Below are 21,382 nucleotides of genomic sequence, written 5' to 3' on the forward strand. Positions count from 1 at the left end.
CATGCTGTCTATGTCTGCATACGTGATGTGATTGTCATTCTGTCTGTGCATAGGTGGATACCACAGACAATTTGAAACGGATTTCTCAAATGAGGCTGGTCCATTATCAGTACAAGCCAGAGTTTGCTGCCACCGTGGGCATAGAGAACACTGCAGAAACGGGTAAAATCCTGTGCCACTTAATCAATAACCTCTGCTTCACCTTCGCCTCTTTGTTTAACTTATTAACTCATCTCATACCTTCGTGCCAAAAATAATAATAGAAGGGCCCCATTCACACATAGCACAAATAAATAGGAATCAGGGCGAATCATGACCAAATAGCCCGCACGACAACATTAAGCCGATGTCGGGAGGGACACACAGGCATGAACGATCCCACTGCAATGGTGTCGTGCATGCTCGTGTGCATGCACGACACCATTGCAGCGAGAACACAGTGTGAACAGCTGGAGCATGTGGAACCACATTGCGCAGCTGCTGTGGAAAAAAAAAACATGCCACCCACAGGATTCGAACCTGCAATTTACAAAAGCTCTGATTGCCAGATAGAAACTTTACCACTGCGCTACCATCACTGTCCTGTAAAAGGTGTGTAAAACGCCTGAAATTAACAAGGAGAAAAAGGTATTTAAAAAAAAAAATAAAACCACACACCATAAAAAAAACACTACATTTTATTGAATCTCTCTTATCAAGCAGGCATTAGAAGTATGAACCATCTGTTCCTCTGTAGATGACCCATGGTCACAGACATACAGTCATAACATGACATGAATGAAGCAGTGTGCTGTTATCATGTCCACACATCTGCTGGCCCGGCGTGTCCTGTGGATGGCGTGCCACAGGACAGACACGAGTCATGTGGACCAGAGCTCATGTGGGTGACATGACATTCAGATCGCCGGCTGCGTGTTATGATCTGATGGTCCGTTTCACCTGGGGCAGCCTGTCAATGTGCCCGCCGTGCGCTCGCTCGCTGCAGCCCGTGGCAACAGCGATATATGTTTTTATGTATGTCCACATGAGGACAGCAAGCAGACACACGCGCGTCACAGTGGACAGTTGTAAGTTCATGTCCGTCAAAACACGGTATGTGTTCCCCAGCTGGGAAGCCCAGAACCAGAGATCTCAACAGCTGCTGCTGTAGGCGGACACACCCCGTCAGTTCAGCGCACACACCAATGTATCACTCTGTTTCTGTGTTGTGTGAACATTTTTTTTGTTATGTAATTGTGTTCATAGGTAGTGTCGTACTTATTCATATCCCTGTCCTGGCTGTGGTCTCTGTGTTTTTAATGTGACACGTCGTGTGCACTGAGCCGTCATTTGTGACTCTTGTCAGCAGCTGGGAGGTGCTTCCCCGTGCTGTGTGCACTCAGACATGGTGGTGCGGCCCCACATGTGATCATGTCTGTACATACATATATGCATTTTATGCAAGTGTGCGCAAAACACACATACGCCACATGTGTAGGGGGATGGGGGGTGGTGGCACAAAAAACACACAAGCCACTTGTGTTTTCGGGGGAGCAAGGGGGGCACAACACGTGCACATGTGTGAGACACATGCACCATGTGTGTTGCTTTTTGCAACGCCACACTCATGGGGGCACTTAGACCAATTTCACATCCAGCTCAAAAGTGATTGTCTGCTCACTGTTTTTGTGCTAACAGTGTGAATGCCCACACATTTTCTAAGTGTCCAGCGAGCGGTGTTGGATGTTCATGTGTGTCACCTGGAATTTGGGTGACACCTGCTGCGAGAGGGATTGAATGGGCACACTCTGTCTTTCAGCCGCTAGTGTGCGCAAATAGTTGTAGCGACGTGTACAAGGCGCTGGAGGCAGCTCTGAGTTTCCATGAATGGCATGCAATTCCTCCTTCGTTGAGTTGGCTTAAATCGTGTTATGTGTGAAGGGGCCCTAAATAATTTCAGTATAATATTGAAATGTATATTGAGAAATATTTTGAAAAGTTTTTGGTTTTTGTTTTTGTTTTTGTTTTTTGGATTGTTGCTGTGATAAATCCCTCATGGACACTGTTGCACTGTGGACTACTTTGTCTGTGCATACTGACCTCTGCCTGCTATCTGACAAAGATTAAAGTCTTTCTCATGAAAACTTTCCCGGTCAGTTAACTGGCAAATTGTGTCCAAACATTTGACTGGTACTGTATACAAATAACTCACCTTATTTGTTTAATCCATCACCAGCTGTACGCAAGGATGCAAAAAGTCCACACATCGTGCTCCAAAGTGAGCTCCCATGATTCAGAATAACAGTGGTGTAGCAGTCATAAAAACTAGTGTAACCACTTTGTGCATAGCGTTCCGTGCATAAATTACTGTAAATTGAAACTTTAGCATTAAACTGACGATTTACAAATTAAATATGTTAAAGGGAAGTCCAGAAGGAAATGCTAGCATTTTGCTGTTTAAGACATAGCAACTGAGGCAGTATGAAATTAGATGAAATTAATATTCCATTGAATAGATGTTGTCATCTGGATGAACCCATTCAGATAATGGCTGCACAATGGGCTATCTAGTTCTAAATATCCCTTGGGCCAAAACTTTGACATTGGCCTGTGATTTTGTCTTTTAACCAATTTTCTTAAAGTCACATCACCACCACCTGTGCTGCCACACGATGCAATACAATACGATATACTTTATTATCCCAAAAAGGGAAATTCATCTTGGACTCATATACTGCATGCAATGCATGATAAAAACAGTTAAGAAAAAACACCATAAAAACAATAAAATCCATAAAAACAATAAAAACAATAATTGTTGTGTGGGCCGCCCGAAGAGGAGGTACTGCTGGCCTACGCCAGAGGGCGCCCTGCCTGTTGTTGGGTTTCAGGCACTAGAGGGCGCAGTGGCCACCCAGGAGCCAGGACTGACAGGTGTCAGTAATCATCATCAGCTTCACTATAAAAGCCTGGAGGAGACACCACATCTCTGCCGAGATATCAGCTTACCTCACAGGTAAACTGCTCAGCCGTTTTTGTGTCTTTCACAGACAGTTTTTGCTTCTGTATTGTTTGCAGTCGTTTCTGTGAGTGCTTGCAGCTGGAGGCTGGGTTTGTGGTTCGTGGAGGGCTGACGTCTTCGCTCCCCACGCCAAACTTTGATAAGTACTCACTAATACTGCATGTGCCGGGTTTCTGGATTGGAGGTGGAGGTTTTCCCTCCGTTGGAAACTAAAGACTGTTTTTTGCTGACTGTTTGCTGGGTGTGTGCTCACACCCACCCTTAACCTGTTTTTGTTCCTGCCAGCAGTACCGGATCTGACAGCTGGAAGCAGAGGCCACCTGGGGACTCGGGACTTGGCGGCTTCGGTCTACTGCAAGTCTTTGTTGGCAGTGGAACCTTGTGGGCCCCGGCTCTCCTCTGGATAGGCGTCTCCTACCCTCGGGCCTGCCCACACGTCATTTATTGTATCTTGTGATTGATTGTCTAAAAGCAGTATTCGACCTGTTGTGCACATTTGCCGCAATAAATTGTATTTATTGGATTATCTATTGACCGTTCATTTGCGCCCCCTGTTGTGGGTCCATGCATTACACTTTCCCCAACAGGATATCTCGGCCAACGTCATGGATCCCGAGGGGCACAACCTACCCGTTGAACAGTCAATGGAGACGCAAGGTGCACAGGCTTCTGCAGGAGGAATAATGGGTGAGTTGCAGCAATACTTGGCCGCCTTCACTGCTTGGTTGGATTTGGTAACCGAGCAGAATGTACTACTCAATCGTAGGTTGGAGGCTCTCACCGCATTGGTGGAAGCGCGTGCACAGGGGACGGCTGCTGCTCCTCCTCCTGCCGACCTGTTACAGAACAGGGACCCTCCAGTGGTCGTTCAACGGACCCCCCCCCATCCCCTGAAGCATACATAAGTCCCCCGGAGCCGTACGGAGGCTGTGTAGAGACGTGCGCGGACTTCTTAATGCAGTGCTCGCTCGTCTTCGCTCAGCGTCCAGTAATGTACGCGTCAGACTCCAGCAGGGTGGCTTATGTTGTCAGTTTGCTTCGAGGTGAGGCACACTCCTGGGCTACGGTGCTTTGGGAGCAGAATTCACGGCTCCTAATGACATACACTGGGTTCGTACGGGAATTCACACAAGTGTTTGATCACCCTAATCGAGGCGAATCTGCTTCAACTCTGCTGCTGTCCATTCGACAGGGGCGTCGGAGCGCTGCAGAGTATGCAGTCGACTTCCGTGTCGCGGCCGCGAGGGCCGGCTATAATACGGTAGCGCTCCGCGCCGCCTTCGTAAATGGACTGTCTTCGGTCCTGAAGGAGCACCTGGTGGGTAGAGATGAGCCGCGGGATTTAGACGGGCTTATTGATTTAGTCATACGTTTAGACAACCGATTGGAAGAACGTCGACGGGAGCAAGACGAAGGACATGGCCGGGCACGCGCCACCCCTCTCCCTTCCCGGTCCGAAGCAGCCCCGCCTTCCCCACGCTCCAGAGCCAGAATGCTCCATGTGACGACAGCTCCCCCTGCTGACGAAGCTATGGACACGAGCAGGGCCAAAATAAAATTAGAAAACAGACAGAGGAGGCTGGCCCGCGGAGAGTGCTTTTTCTGCGGCTCTAATGAGCATTTGCAGAAACAATGCCCCAAGCGGTTAAACACCAATGCTCACCCTTAGAGACTGGGCTAAGGGTGGGCCATAACACACATACGGGTAATGCACGAAAATCCGCACAAATCCCAGTTGTGATCCTCTGGGGGGATTTAACCCTGCAAGCCCCAGCACTAATCGACACGGGGTCAGAAGGGAATCTGCTAGATAGCAGATGGGCTAAAGAAGTAGGGCTCCCTCTAGTGGCCCTTCCTTCACCAGTAAGGGTACGGGCACTAGATGGCACCCTCCTTCCACTAATAACACACCAGACACAGCCCTTAACACTGGTTGTGTCTGGAAACCACAGGGAGGAGATCATGTTCTTCGTAACACCTTCTACCTCCAGGGTTATTTTGGGCTATCCATGGATTAGTAAGCACAATCCCCGGATCGATTGGCCGTCTGGGGTTGTGGCTCAATGGAGCGAAACCTGCCACCGGGAGTGTTTAAGATCCTCGGTCCCACCTGGTGTGACTGCTAAAGAGGAGGTTTGTGGGCCTCCCAATCTCACGGCGGTGCCAGCTGAGTACCACGATCTTGCTGACATTTTCAGCAAAGATCTGGCACTCACGCTTCCCCCGCATCGACCGTATGATTGTGCCATTGATTTGATCCCAGGTGCTGAGTTTCTGTCCAGCAAACTGTACAACCTCTCACGCCCCGAGCGCGAATCGATGGAGACCTACATCCGGGACTCTTTAGCTGCCGGGTTGATCCGGAACTCTTCCTCCCCATTAGGTGCTGGTTTCTTTTTTGTGGGCAAGAAGGACGGCGGACTTTGTCCATGCATTGATTTTAGAGGGCTGAACGAAATCATGGTTCGCAACCGATACCCGTTGCCCCTATTAGATTCAGTGTTCACGCCCCTGCATGGAGCCAAAATATTTATAAAATTGGATCTTAGGAATGCGTATCACCTGGTTCGGATCCGGAAGGGAGACGAATGGAAGACGGCATTTAACACCCCGTTAGGTCACTTTGAGTACCTGGTCATGCCGTTCGGCCTCACTAATGCCCCCGCGATGTTCCAAGCATTGGTAAACGACGTCTTGCGGGATTTCCTGCATCGGTTCGTCTTCGTATACCTAGACAATATCCTCATCTTCTCCCCGGATCCTGAGACTCATGTTAAGCATGTACTTCAGGTCCTGCAGCAGTTGTTGGAGAACCGGCTGTTTGTGAAGGGCGAAAAGTGCGAGTTCCACCATACTTCTTTGTCCTTCCTGGGGTTCATCATCTCCTCCAACTCCGTTGCCCCCGATCCAGCCAAGGTAGCGGCGGTGAGAGATTGGCCCCAACTGGCAAGCCGTAGGAAGCTGCAACAGTTCCTCGGCTTCGCTAATTTCTATCGGAGGTTTATCAAGGGCTATAGACAGGTTGTTGGTCCCCTTACAGCCCTGACCTCCCCAAAAGTTCCCTTCACCTGGTCGGATCGGTGCGAAGCCGCGTTTAGGGAGTTGAAACGTCGGTTCTCTACTGCGCCAGTTCTGGTGCAGCGCGATCCTAGCCACCAGTTTGTTGTGGAAGTAGATGCCTCTGACTCAGGGATAGGAGCCGTGCTGTCACAGAGCAGGGAGTCCGATAAGGTTCTCCACCCCTGTGCCTATGTCTCCCGCAGGTTGACCCCGGCAGAGCGGAATTATGACGTCGGCAATCGGGAGCTCCTGGCAGTGAAGGAGGCCCTGGAGGAGTGGAGACACTTGTTGGAGGGAGCTGTGGTTCCATTCACGGTTTTCACTGACCATCGGAACCTGGAGTATATTCGGACCGCTAAGCGTCTGAACCCCAGGCAAGCCCGTTGGTCTCTATGTTTTGGACGTTTTGACTTCAGGATCACCTATCCCCCCAGGACCAAGAACCAGCGGTCAGATGCACTGTCCCGGGTGCATGAAGAAGTCAAAACGGAGCTGTCGGATCCACCAGAAAACATCATCCCGGAGTCCACTATCGTCGCCACACTGATGTGGGACGTGGAGAACATCGTCAGAGAGGCCCTGACGCGTCACCCGGACCCCGGCGGTGGACCACCTAACCGTTTGTACGTCCCACCAGACGCTAGGACTGCAGTTTTGGACTTCTGTCATGGTTCTAAGCTCACCTGCCATCCAGGGGTGCAAAGGACCGTGGCAGTTGTCCGGCAGCGGTTCTGGTGGGCGTCTTTGGAAGCCGACGTCCGGGGGTATATCCGGGCCTGTACCACCTCTGCCAGGGGCAAGGCAGTCCACCAACCGGAGAAGGGACTCCTCCAGCCGCTGCCAGTGCCTCGTCGCCCCTGGTCCCACATCGGCCTGGACTTCGTCACGGGTCTCCCTGTGTCCCAGGGAATGACAACCATCCTGACGATAGTGGACCGGTTCTCCAAGGCGGCCCACTTCGTGGCCCTCCCGAAGCTCCCGACGGCCCAGGAGACTGCAGACCTCCTGGTCCACCACATCATACGTCTGCATGGTATCCCTGCGAACATCGTCTCGGATCGTGGTCCTCAGTTCTCCTCGCAAGTCTGGAGGAGTTTCTGTAGGGAACTGGGGGCCACCGTGAGCCTTTCGTCCGGGTACCACCAACAGACCAACAGACAAGCAGAGTGGGCTAATCAAGAGCTGGAACAGGCCCTACGGTGTATGACCTCCGCACACCCGACGGCCTGGAGTCAACATCTGGCCTGGATCGAGTACGCTCATAACAGTCAAATTTCATCAGCAACGGCCTCTCCCCATTTGAAGCGTGTTTGGGGTACCAGCCCCCATTGTTTCCGGCTGTGGAGGGAGAGGTCGGGGTTCCCTCGGTCCAGGCCCACCTCAGGAGGTGCCGTCGTGTGTGGCGAACAGCCCGCTCTGCCCTGCTGAAAGCCCGGACGAGGGCGAAGAGCCATGCAGACCGCCGAGGCGCCCCAGCCCCAGAATATCAGCCCGGGCAGGAGGTCTGGCTGTCAACAAAGAACTTTCCTCTCAACACGGAGTCACCCAAACTGATGGACAGGTATATCAGACCATTTAAGATCACCAACATCATCAGTCCAGCCGCAGTGAAGCTGAAACTCCCAGCTTCACTGCGGATCCATCCGGTTTTCCATGTCTCCAAAATCAAACCATACCACACCTCGGACCTTTGCACCCCCGGACCAGCGCCACCTCCTGCCCGCATCATCGACGGCGACCCTGCATGGACAGTCCGCAGGCTCCTGGATGTTTGCCGGAGGGGTCGGGGTCTCCAATATCTGGTGGACCTGGGAGGGTTACGGACCTGAAGAGCGCTCCTGGGTGAAGAGGAGCTTCATCCTGGATCCGGCCCTCCTGGCCGAGTTCTACCAGCGACACCCCGACAAGCCTGGTCGGGCGCCAGGAGGCGCCCGTTGAGGGGGGGGTCCTGTTGTGTGGGCTGCCTGAAGAGGAGGTACTGCTGGCCTATGCCAGAGGGCGCCCTGCCTGTTGTTGGGTTTCAGGCACTAGAGGGCGCAGTGGCCACCCAGGAGCCAGGACTGACAGCTGTCAGTAATCATCATCAGCTTCACTATAAAAGCCTGGAGGAGACACCACATCTCTGCCGAGATATCAGCTTACCTCACAGGTAAACTGCTCAGCCGTTTTTGTGTCTTTCACAGACAGTTTTTGCTTCTGTATTGTTTGCAGTCGTTTCTGTGAGTGCTTGCAGCTGGAGGCTGGGTTTGTGGTTCGTGGAGGGCTGACGTCTTCGCTCCCCACGCCAAACTTTGATAAGTACTCACTAATACTGCATGTGCCGGGTTTCTGGATTGGAGGTGGAGGTTTTCCCTCCGTTGGAAACTAAAGACTGTTTTTTGCTGACTGTTTGCTGGGTGTGTGCTCACACCCACCCTTAACCTGTTTTTGTTCCTGCCAGCAGTACCGGATCTGACAGCTGGAAGCAGAGGCCACCTGGGGACTCGGGACTTGGCGGCTTCAGTATACTGCAGGTCTTCATTGGCGGTGGAACCTTGTGGGCCCCGGCTCTTCTCTGGATAGGCGTCTCCTACCCTTGGGCCTGCCCACACGTCACTTACTGTATCTTGTGATTGATTGTCTAAAAGCAGTATTCGACCTGTTGTGCACATTTGCCGCAATAAATTGTATTTATTGGATTATCTATTGACCGTTCATTTGCGCCCCCTGTTGTGGGTCCGTGCATTACACTTTCCCCAACAAATAATAATCCCATCCAATATAAGCACCCCACATAAATATAAATATGACACAACAACCGACAATATAACAGACAATCCCCCCCATATTGCACACTTCCCGTAACAATAAATACTATGGAGCCATCACACAGTTCTGCCGCCTTACGCAATCTTATTCAAAAGTCTGATAGACATCGGCACAAATGACTTTTTAAAACGGTTCATCTTAAATTTCGGAATGCTATACCACCTACATGAAGACAAGAGTTTGTATTCTTTATAGAGGATGTGTGAGGAGTCAGTCATATCCTCTGAGCGTGCCTGAGAACAGCCTGGTCATACAAAGACTGCAGGCCCTGATATTCCTTCCGTCCCATCACCTTCATGGCAGCATGGATCAGACAACTGAGTTTGGTTTTTAATTGCACAGTGAGGTTACCAAACCACACTGATATCCCAAACCTTATCAAGCTTTCCAAGACAGCTTGGTAGAATATAAACATAATTCTCTGGTCCACACCAAAAACTGAGTCTGCATTAAAAAGTATAGTCCCTGCTGGATTCGAGAATACAGACTATCCACATGGACCTTCCAGCACACACTGCAAAAGGTCTGTTGGATTTACATGACATCCATGACATCACTAAGCCGCCTTGGGTCCTAGATGGCAACCACCTAGGCAGACAACCTGTCCATCCCAACATCTCTAAAATAACCATCTATCTGACACAGCCAGGTGAAGTGTGGGCCTCCCGTTGACCTTCTCCAGCCACTGGATTCCTTAACACTCAAGCAATATGCACCAAATCATGCATGACATACATGACACATGGCCAAAATGTCAAAGCTGGTGCTCCCTCACAGTGCAAGTGATACTCCTCATCTTAGTCTCGGACCTAAGTAACCGCTCGGTTTATACCAACATTCTAGTGCTACCCTAGGGTGGACCTCTACAGTATGCCAAAAATAAAAATGTCACTTTCTTTAGGTGCTTCCTGACAAAATTGTTCATCTTGAAGAGAAAATGTTTTGTGCAAAATTTTATTTTGATACGACTATTCTAACCACTGCCACACACGGGGTGGAAATTGCAATGGTTGAGCATATTAGCGCAAACCAGCAATAGTAATGTACTTGTTCGCAAATGAAATACAAACTGAAACCACAACCCGGCTTTCTCCTTTAACTGAACACACAGGAGAGATAAAAAAGTGTTACATGTCACTGTCCACCTATTTAGTGAAAACAAACAGTCATGGGGAGTGGCGTTTGGTTTCGATTTTCTTCGCCTCCGAGAACTGATCGTCGATGCCACTCAACAACTTGCAGCAGGTATTGGTGCTGTTGTTCATCCTTTGTTAGGATCTGATTGTAATCCTGGATAAGTGCAACTCTTCTCTCAGCAAAATCATTGACAGCAGCAACGTTATCCAGGACCTGCTGTGACAACTGGAATGACGGGTCATCCCCCCACTCTGAGGGGTCCTTGAAGAGAAAGTTCACATTGACGATGAATGCCTCAAAAAATGCGACCTGTGGCAGATGTAACAAAATCTGCCACTAATGCCACAAATGAACAAACTCAAAATGTCACTCGCATGTCACAAAAAACAGGAGTCGGAAGTAGGAAGCAGTAGTTAATATTTTTCAAATCTCATGAAATTACGAACCAAAAAATGAAGAAGCGCCTTGAAAAGGTGAAGATTGTTTTTCAGGATCACCCTAGTGTTACCCAAGGATCCTCCGAATGGACCTAGTACAAAGTTGGGTTTTATTAATTTCTCTGCCAAAAAGGTCATGCTTTCTTCAGCATCTATTTGTGTAAAATCTAACAAACCATTTTAACCAAAATGAACAAAAAACTGTGTCTGTGGCCTGGAATATAGACCATTATATTTTTGTACAGATCTGCTGCTAGACAGGGTGTGTTAACAGAACCAAATCTGACAAAACCTGTAGAAATATTTTAAACTGTTCTTGAATATATGCCAGTAAAATTTGGCAGATGCAGGAACAATAAATATTTTTATAACGTTGCAACACTTTGGGCGTGAATGGAAACCCCTCTTATACACATTACTGTTATGTATCTGTATCTGGTTTTTGGCTGCTTTTCCCCCTCATTTCAGCACTTGTTATATCCACCTGCAGGAGTGATCGCTCAAGAAGTTCAGCAGATCTTGCCTGAAGCAGTGAAGGAAGGAGGCGACGTGGTCTGTGCCAACGGAGAAACCATTCCCAACCTGTTAGTCGTCAACAAGGTAAACACGCACACAGCTACATCGCACGCAGACGTTGACTCTTCACCGTGCTAACAGCTCGGATTCCTCTTAAAGGAACGTATCTTCATGGAGAACGTGGGAGCGGTGAAGGAGCTGTGTAAACTCACAGACAACCTGGAGACGCGTATTGATGAGTTGGAGCGCTGGAGCCGCAAACTGGCAAAACTCAGGCGTCTTGACAGCATGAAGAGCACCGTGAGTGGCGGCACTGTGAGGTGAGTGTAGACAATCACGCACACATGGACATGATTGGCATTATTTGAAGATGATTAATCTATGGTTGCTGTTGTTTACTACATGTAGTCAGTCCGGAAGTTATTTTAGCAGGACAGGAAGTGGCCCACTAAAGAAGAAGACAGTCAAACCTGGTGGGAAGGTCTGTAGCGATGCTGATGGATTAGTATTCTAAGCTGTTCCATGGCTGATCTACACGTTATGTGTTGAGTGTGTTGCAGAACTCAGCTCAAGATCAAGGCTGCATCAGTCAGAAGTTCATGCAGGGGGCGATCCTGGCACTCGTCATCGTTATGGCCTTCAGGTTAGATCCAGCAAAAATCATATACATTGACAATTTTTTTTCAAAATACGCAATGGATCTATATTTGTCCTCTTTCAGTGTAATTTCCATGTCCGTCCTTTACGTGCTGACTCTTCACCACCGAGGAGACGTCACAGAGAAAGACGGGTACGTCCTTTCCAGTGATGAGCACACTTATAGTCTTACATTTATGGAGAAACGGCATTTCCCATGTTTCTCTTTTAATGTCGTCTGTTCTCGCTTTTTGTAGCTCTGTTTCTTCCTGTATTCTCTCCATCTCTTGGATGCCTATCTTCACTGCCACTGTTACTTTCTGTCCGCCTGTCTGCCCGTGGTACGCTTTCAGCAGCCTCTCTTTCTACCTTCTTTCAGTTTGTCAGCAACGGATATTCTAACAGAATGTCAAATTAATTAGGTTACAAATGTATTATTATTTTATCTACAGCACATCCTTGAGTTCGCGTACTGTCATTTGATTGGTTATAGGTCAAAAGCTGCAGTGGGAGCCTCACGCAAGAGTCTTTACACGCCACCGTTATCCACCCACGCTCCAGGTAACAGGACATCCTCACATTTATGTTGTTATCAATAAACGGTTTCAATAATTTTGTCCTGATGATAAGCTGCACAGATATATCTATACCCCGGATTATTCAGCCTTGGCAGTGGGATGCGCTCTACTGTGTGTGTCATTCTAATTTGTTTTTTTGTTTGTTTTTTCTAGTAAAGTAAGTCCCTTCGGCTGCTCCCTTGTTTGCACTTGAGGTTGCCACAGCAAATCCAAGGTGGATCTGCATGTTGAATTGGCACAAGTTTTACGCCGGATGCCCTTCCTGACGCAACTCCACATTACATGGAGAAATGTGGCAGGGGTGGGATTTGAACCTTCTGAACTGAAACCAAGCGCATTAACCACTTGGCCACCACCCCTTTTGTTTGTTTTTTTCTGGAATAATCAAAAACCTTACAGCTTGTATCCACAAAGCTGATGGGTTTTGCTGTCTGCAAAAGCCAAGAAGTTCCTGTAACTTCATGAACACATCTTAAAATTACCCCCACAGAGACCAGAACATTTATACAAAACTTTTTACTCTGCAACAGAAATAAGACAAGTGCAAATTGCAGCTGCGCTTTTCCGTTTCAGTCAATGAAACCTGACAAAATTTGCATTGGTCTGCGCAGGTCATTATCACTCCAGAACTGTTGGTGGTGCTGGAATACATTTCTTCTGCCTCAATTCTGTTGTCAGTAGTGCTGTGCGATACTGCAAGATTTGGTATCGATCTGATACCAAGTAAATATAGGGACAGTATCACCAATACTGATACCGATACTTTTTAATAACTCGGGTGGCTACCGTTTCTCATGGCATGACCTGATTCAGCCACGAAATATACATTAATCGATTAGTTTGTGATAATGTCACGAAAAGCACCACATTTTCATAACAGGAGCACAAATTCATTCTAATACATTCTGTGACGGCTGCACTTAATTAATAGTGAAGCGGGGGGGGGGGGTGATTATGCTTAGGGTTGGGGGAAGGAGTAGGGTTAGGTTATGGTTATGGTTAGGGTTAGGGTTGGGGGGACGAGTAGGGTTAGTAATAGTGAGTTAGTAATAGTGAGTTAAAAAAAAAAACCCGTCACGAAAATTTTAATCATTTTGTGACAGGAGCACATAAAAAAAAAAAAACACGAGACTGGGTTGCAGGTGCCTCCATTATCAAATTGTTAAATCTGAATGAATCTTCATGACTTTTAAGTGCTTTTGTGACTTTCCTTTGGATTATTAATTAGTTAAAACCCAGAACAGAATTTGGGCAAAGTTTCTAGGTAAACGGAAAAAATTATCATCATAAAACATTTTGTTCAAAAACAGTAAAACAGTAACAAAGCAATTTTTTCCATACATTGTCATGTCTGGATTTTTTTTTTTTTTTTAAATAAAGTGCACAAATTTATCACTTGAGAATAAATTAAAACTTTTTTTTTAGGTAGAACATTCAGAAACTACAATACAAAAATTCAATGAAATTTCTCCCTTCACTGCACTTCTTTTCTGGATTTTTTTTTTTTCTTAAACAAACAAAGTGTACAAAGTTATCACTCCACAACAAATGTTATAAAACAGAATTTCAAGTAGCATGTGTGTTCAGGAAGTAAAAGCAAGTCCCTTTGGCTGCTCCCTTGTTTGCACTCAGGGTCGCCACAGCAGATCCACATGTTGATTTGGCAGAAGTTTTAAACTGGATGCTCTTCCTGATGCAACTCCTTATTACAGAGAGAAAGGAGAAATGTGGGAGGGGTGGGGTTTGAACCGGGAACCTACATTTAGAGGTGCCTCAATGTAGAGGACCACCAGTGGGTGGAGAAGGCCAAGGGGGCGTTCATGTTTCACCTGGTTGTGGCAGATAGATGGTTACGTTTAACAGGTGAGAATAGAAGGGTTGTGTTTCTGGGTGATTGCCTGCCAGAAACTAATTTAGTTCATTAGCGTGGCAGATGCGACAGCAGAATCATGCATGTTCCAAGACCTGACCTCAACAACAAGGTCCTTGAGACTCGACCGATTGGTGGTGAAATTTTGTCACCTATGATCACTGTTGTTCTTTCTAAAATCCTGCAGCTTGCTGTTCAACCACAGCCACAACCAACCAATCAACGACAACTCTGAGATTAAACAACAGCCAAGTTACACCAGGTGAGAAAACCATCCCTCGGATATATTTTATACAATCTTCTATTGTGGAGGTAAATTATATCCATTCCATAGATACGGGGAGTCTGGTTCCCACAGTGAGCACGATTAATAAGAAAGCAAAGTCCAGACCAATGGACAAGGACGGCCGCAATAGGAACCGCCTGACTCACACCTCAGCACCCATGTATTTTGCCAAGTCCAAACGGCCACTGTCTCCAGATCTGGACGGGGTGGGAGCGACAAACCGCCTGCCTGGAGGTCAACAGCCTCCACCACGCAGACAACGCAGTGTGCACACAAACAGTAAGTCCACAAACACAACCTAGACAGAGCTCTTTCTTTTACACACATTATGGAGTATGCAAACACAGTAATACTATTTGTTTGACCACAGCAAAGTGTCAACAGTTACTCTTAAATCAGTTTTTCTTCTTTCCACAGAAAGGTCACCTCCTTCTCTAACTAGGCTGCATATCGTGGAGACGAACCAAGAAATCACACCACAAACTTGTGCAGCGCCTGAAAGCTGCAGGTGAGAATGTAAAAGCTCAGATTATGCTTCTTAATACTTTTTATAGTTTGATTTTAGATCTTTTTGTGCTAATCCTGCTTCTTTCTGCATGTGGTCTACAGCTACACAATATCGCTCCAGTGGAACAGGAACGTCTCACAAATCACTTTACACATGACGTGAGAACACAAAGACCACACTATCAGCACACATGCAATATAAATGTCAGTTTTATTCACATATGGACGCAGGAACGTGAAACATATTTAATTTTTGCAGGTCAACAAACAGTGTGTGGATACAACACTGTGGAACCACCAGGGGGCGCTTATGCCCCGACCACACAGAGACTGCACTATATAGAGGACAGAGAATATCAACAAAGGTGCAAAATTCAGAATATAATCTCAACACATTTCCTGTTGCTATCATGTCAGTCTCTGTCATCACTTGTAATGAACATAATTTCTTTTTAAGAACTTTAATTGTTTCTTTTCTGTTCCATATTAAAGCTACAGTGTGTAGGATTTGGGGCAGTTATTAGCACAAATGGAATACAGCATTCCTAACCATCTGTTTATTAGTGCATAATTAGCTACAACAATGAAATGAATCAGTGTGTTTTCATGATGTTAGAATGAGCTCTTCCAGTCTACATGGAAGCAGGCCCCCCTCATGGAAGCCGCCATGTTGGTATTGAAGAACAAAAGGCACATACTCAGTCATTTTGCACCCCTATACACTCTCTACTAGTTCCTCGTGCAGGATAACAAGTTTGAGAACCCTCATATTAGTGAAATGAAGGATCTGTTCAATTTATTTAGTTTATATAAAGCCAAATATAAATAAAGCTGCCTCAAGACAGCTCAAGGATCCTCAAGGATCCTATGTATTGGTAAGGCAACAGAGCATGAATCCCCATCACCAAAGAAGTAAATGCGTGAAGGGAAACAAAATTGTGTCCAGCAACTGAAATTGCAATCTGCAACCTCACCACTAGATGACACTATGTCCTACACACTGTAACTTTAAAGACAAACTTATATATTTTGTTTCAGTGACTTTATTGTCCTTTAATCTAAGGGGACTCATCACCTGTGGTCGGTGCCCGTGCCGTCTTTCCAGGACATCACCTATCACTTCCGTGTCTCTCTGTCTGTGAGTTAAAGCAGCCTCAAAAAAAAAAGTCCAAAGCAGCTTATGGTGAAGTGTTGAGTAGAGATGGCATCTTCAGACAGTAAACAGCTGATCTCTTCCTGATTTTTATTGACAGAGTGAAGTCAGTTGTGCCACTGAAGATGAGCCTGAAACAACCACATCGTACTCGGACTACCGCTTCCTCATTCAGAGCCGCTGTGGCTGAGGAGGGAGAGAAAAGCATCGTGGTACCTTAAAATTTGCAGCAGTTCTTCTTTGTGGTTCCATATATGATGGAAAGAAGTTGTGCCACATTCTTGTACATTTTTTTTTAAAGAGAGTCACACAGAACAAACACTGCCCACTATGTAAATGAACCACAACATCTGTTTTTGCTGTGATCAGTGGTATTTCAAACACTGTTTTTATTTCTGTCACTATGTCTGATGTCAGGTTTAAGTCTCTGGAAATGACAGCTGTCACTGTTAACTGCTATATTCGTCAGTTTACAGCCTGCGTTTTACCGATCACTGTGCCTACCGTACTTATATTGAGCCTTAAACACCTCCACATGGATTCTAGAATGAACCTTCAAATAGTTTTAAACACTGGAGAGAACAACCTGAAGGTATCAGTAGATGCTTCCAAACCACATTTAAAATATACCTCAGTCATGCACACTGGGAAATCCGAGGCCTCCACAGTACCACAGTGTACGAGAGGCTGCTGAAATCTGGAAACAGTTTTATCTCAACTGCTACACTAAATACTACATTAGTGTTACATGAAATTCGTATGTGTGTGCACCTGTATCGTCACTCCTTAAATTAAGGAGAACTTTTCAAAATGGGTACATCATGCTTACTGTAAAAGTACGTCCACTGAGTGCCATGGAATAAGACTGGAAAAAAATCTAATTAAATAAAATCACTGGGTAAACACGGACAGATTTTGCATCTGACAGTGGAATATAAATGTCCAACACTGACACCAATTTTGAAACACTGGAATAGCTTACTTTTTGATAACTGGAAAGAATGGGGGGGATCTTGTTGGATTAATTAATTTCACAATTAAACAACTCAGCTCAAAGGCAACTAACATGCTGCTGCTTCAGCGATGGGAATTCCATGTACTTGCTTTTAATTGCTAGATGAAAACAAAGTGAGAATGAATAATGTAATTAGTTACACTGCAGGATCAGGATCATATCAGGTCTGGGAGCATGCGCAGATGGTGCATGTCACCACACCCACTACATTACAGAGCCACTCTGGTTCCTGATTGCCAACCATCCTGGCAGACAACCAGTCAATCCCCATGTTCTCAAAGTAACCAGCTGGCTGTGGTCACAGCAAGATGATAGATACATAAATGTCCCGTTGGCTTTTTCCAGTATCTGGGATCCTCTGCACAGTCAAACAGGTGTGCTGTTATTTCAGCCGTACCCAAGGATTCTCCAGTGGGACCTACCAGTTGTTACCTTAGCTCACTGGGTAATAAGACTGGAAGCACCAGGACCCTGAAGATGTGGACCTTCTTTCTCCTGCAAAGACATATTTATTGCCAAACACCTCTGCGCAATGACTCGTGAGTGCTTCCCTGATGTCTCCCCACCTCATAGGCTGAGCTACTCAAAGAGATGAATGCCAATTTTGAGACATGTGAATCTCTCAATAAGATTAAGACTTTCACAGCATGCAGATACACTACTGATGGCTGAAGCTAGGTAGATATCGAAAGTCTGGAGCTTAGTCTTAGGAGGAATTACAAGCAAATACACTCCAATTCATCACTTAGCTTCTCAAGTTCTGCAATCGGGGCACCCAAAAATCATAACAATATCCACAAAGTCATGGTCAGGAAATCTTTTCTCAATGCCAGAAGCACCCAAGTTACTGGAATTCATGACCCTACCCATCACCAAGTCCATACAAGCATTGAATACAGCAGGTATCAAAACATAACCTTGATGAAACAAGAAGACAAAATCAGAGATTCTGTCTTCAGTTTGCATGGCACTCACAGTGCCTGTGTGTGGGCCACCTATGATGTCCAGCAACTTGTTGGGGATCCCAGTCAACCAAGTCTACTCAGGTTACCTTGGACTGAATATCACCCTTGCAAGTACCTTGCCCAGTACAGAGAGCAGTGTTGCAATCCAGGCAATCGCCTTTTCCTTTCCATAAATTAAATCCTTTCTTCCAGTCTGTTGGGATGAAAGCTGTTTTCCAACTCTATCTCCACCCACCTGAACAGGTTCAGCTCTGATAACATTGATCCCTGAAGCTTTGCACACTCACAGCAGTTTCACCACCTTTGCAATCCCTCTGAGATTCGTTGGTTTGAAGCTGATTGCCATGTCAGCTACCAGAACCCTGGTACTGGATATGCTGAAGTTACTGGCAGAAGATTCAACTTTATACGACTGCTATAAGTTGTGTAATCTATTCTCCACTCTAAGAAGACACCGTCTATGCTGGCTAGGCCATGTCTACCGCATGGAAGACTCATGTATCCCGAAATCAGTTCTCTATGGTGAACTGAGTGATGCCAAATGTCCCTTGGGTCGTCCGTTTCAAGGATGTTGTGAAGAGAGACATGAAGGACTCTGACATCTCTCCGTCTACTTTTGAGGAAATTGTTGCAGACAGACCTGCATAGAGATCTGCCATCCATGGTGGCAGCCTCATCTCGTCAGGCAACTTTGCCAAGCTCCGCCACGTCAACATATCGCCAGAGTGTCTCAGTGCCCACAGCGACTACACAACGTATGACAGCTCTTCACTACTATCATCAATTTGATGTCAAGGCCAAGTCAAGTAAAAGGGATAATACAGCAAGTGCATCAGTTTGGATCATGCCTTCATTTGCCATGACTGTGGAACAATGAGGTGTAGGTTGGGAGGAACATAGTTTAGTTTTTATAGATCTATGGATCCTGTATTTCTGCAGCAGTTTCCACCATCTGTTCCCAAGAACATATAATTCTCCCATTTTACACCACCAGTACTGGAGCACCATGTTCAATGATGCAGCTGAAACCAGGATTCCCCAACTCATAGTTCCTAATCTTTGGCAAACCTTTGCAGAGAGCAAGTCTGGGAGCATATGCTAGCATCACACATCACTACATCCACAACACCATGGACCTGCCTTAAGTTGTGGATGGCAACTATCCAGGCAGACAACCGGTCAGAGGGCACTGACCCATTTTCACCATGTCTGCCAGTTTCTTGAGGAACAAGGCACTTCTGTGCCTTCGGTCATCATGAAATCACTCACAACCAGAGGAGTGTCACCTCTGAGGCAGTCACCAATCCGTAAGTGGACCTGTGAGTAAAAAACATTTACTCATTAAGATATTACTCACCGCAGGTGGAACATACGCTGAGACTCCATATAGGACACCCAGAGAATGCCCAGTTCTGAGCCTTATAATATGATCTTTGATAGGGGTGATATCTAACACCAATCAGAAGGAGCTGGTCTGCCACACAACAACGGCCACTCCTTCTGTATGCTGACCAGTAGAGTGATCAGACCAAAAGTAGACATATCCACCCACTGAGATCTGGCCACTTCTTGATCTGTGGACCTCAAAAAGCACTGCCACTGCAATGCTGATCTTTCCAAGGGCCCTCAGCAGCAGCTGAAGTGAAAGGGTGTTGCAAGTGACCACCCTCGTGTACCACCTCAGGTTTGGACCTGTCTGCCACCATGCAGTGGATGATCCCTCAGCACCTTACAGTCACCAACCTGCAATGACAAAACCCTTGGTGCTCTCTGGAATGAGGATGAGGATCCCAATGGCTTTCTCCCATCCCCATCATAATGGGTGCCATTTTCCCGTGGAAGGCAACAGCAGAGTTAATATTGCAATGGGTAGAAAGAAGAGATCTTCTTTAGATTTTTACTGTTGCTGGAGCACCAGTTTCACCACCAAACCCACAAAAAAGGCTGGAGGATCATCTACAGCCCTGAATGCAGTTTAATATTGTGCGCTGGACATTGAAAAATGAATAATCAAAATTATACACTGGCATCTTTCATGTTTTCTTTTTTTAAAATGTGTAGTGGGATTATACTATCTCAATGAATCCTAACTGTATGATGCAATTTCTTTTCTGTAATCATTGGTATGTTATAGGCATTTCGCACCAGGAGCACCATGCAGTTAGACCTGCTTTGAATTCAACCTGCGTAAGAAGATTTCATGATAGAGAGACAGAGAATCTCAGTCATGAATCAAGTCAATAGGAAAAACAGCCATCAGACAAATGCTATGGGATATGTTTTTGTTATTATTACAGTGGATACTGTTTAAAGTGTATTTACATATAAAGCACAGGCTAGCATAATGAAACCACTGCAGCACTTTTTGCACTGTATATATGAACTATCTGCTCTGTCCAGTGCAACAAAATACTCTTGTAGAACTGCATTTCATTTAACTGTGTCGCTTCATGTTGTGCTTCTTTTTATCTGACATGTTTTGTCATATTTTCCTTTGTAATAGTTCTTTATTTTGTGTGTGTGTGTGTGTATTAACTTTCAGCTACTGGAGTCCATTTCACTTTGAATCAAAAATTATTGATGGACATATATTAGCTGTGGTATTAGAACATGTGCACTACTTCTCATTTTACCGCTGTTTGTAAAGTAAAACTGCCAGTCGTAACACAAATTACGAGTACCTTAACTTTTTAGCCAACTCTGTCTTTACAATTTCAATGCCTCTTGTAAAGTATATGCTGTAATATTATGAAGGCATACAGTAAATAAATTTGAGACTGAATTTTCTGCTGTTTAACATTTCATTACAAGGAAAAGTATTTGATGCCAGCCATTATTAGAAGAAAGTATTCATTCATTTTCTATACCTGTTTACTCCAATCAAGGGTCACAGGGAGGAGCCTATCCCAGTAGTCATGGGGCAGGAGGTGGGGTACACCCTGGGCAGGATGCCAGTCTATGGCAGGGTCCACACATAGACAAAGTCTTTCACACACCTACAGTCATTTTAGAGTCACCAGTTCACCTTACCTGCATGTGTTTGGAAGTGGCAGGAAGCCAGATCAACCAGACTGAACCCACGTGAACACAGGGACAACAGGCAAACTCCACACAGAAAGGACCAGGTGGGAAGCGATCCCACAACCTTCTTGCTGTGAGGCAGTAGTACTAAGCCACTGTGCCTGGAAGGAAACAGATGTCAAATAACATATGTCCTTACTTAGCCCTAAATTTTATCTTTCGGCCTAGTTTCATTCCTTGCATTCAACCACAGCACTGATGTGCTGATTCCAGTAATGTGCTTATTTTATTTTATTTTTTAAACATATTAGTTCCAGAGTTATATGTGTTTTTCCTTGGTGTGGCGTATGCAGTCTGTGTGTTCTATCGTTCATTTACAGTCTAAAACCACA

The 21,382-nt window shown here is 46.0% G+C and overlaps 1 protein-coding gene across 6 annotated transcripts in view; it reads left to right on the forward strand.

Moving 5' to 3' along the window:
* Nucleotides 1–16,988, forward strand: part of myrf (myelin regulatory factor) — a 67,268-nt gene extending 50,280 nt beyond the window's left edge. For 4 of the 6 annotated variants that reach the window (XR_004562208.1, XR_004562210.1, XR_004562209.1 and 1 more), the window contains exons 13-25: nt 54–162; nt 10,934–11,043; nt 11,119–11,279; nt 11,368–11,440; nt 11,520–11,602; nt 11,681–11,749; nt 11,853–11,936; nt 12,089–12,156; nt 14,231–14,305; nt 14,378–14,612; nt 14,747–14,837; nt 14,939–14,995; nt 15,096–15,177. Coding sequence is in view for 1 of the 6 variants with exons in the window: in XM_034176374.1 (XP_034032265.1) it covers nt 54–162; nt 10,934–11,043; nt 11,119–11,279; nt 11,368–11,440; nt 11,520–11,602; nt 11,681–11,749; nt 11,853–11,936; nt 12,089–12,156; nt 14,231–14,305; nt 14,378–14,608; nt 14,747–14,837; nt 14,939–14,995; nt 15,096–15,201; nt 15,900–15,974; nt 16,090–16,179 (1,482 nt within the window). In the remaining 5 variants the exon portion in view is untranslated. Of the gene's footprint in view, nt 1–53; nt 163–10,933; nt 11,044–11,118; nt 11,280–11,367; nt 11,441–11,519; nt 11,603–11,680; nt 11,750–11,852; nt 11,937–12,088; nt 12,157–14,230; nt 14,306–14,377; nt 14,613–14,746; nt 14,838–14,938; nt 14,996–15,095; nt 15,202–15,899; nt 15,975–16,089 lie in introns of those variants that run through there. The other 2 variants (XM_034176374.1, XR_004562212.1) reach the window with 2 other exon arrangements.
* The last annotated feature ends 4,394 nt before the right edge of the window (nt 16,989–21,382 follow it).

Source organism: Thalassophryne amazonica, chromosome 8, assembly GCF_902500255.1.
Source record: "Thalassophryne amazonica chromosome 8, fThaAma1.1, whole genome shotgun sequence".
Taxonomy (NCBI): domain Eukaryota; kingdom Metazoa; phylum Chordata; class Actinopteri; order Batrachoidiformes; family Batrachoididae; genus Thalassophryne; species Thalassophryne amazonica.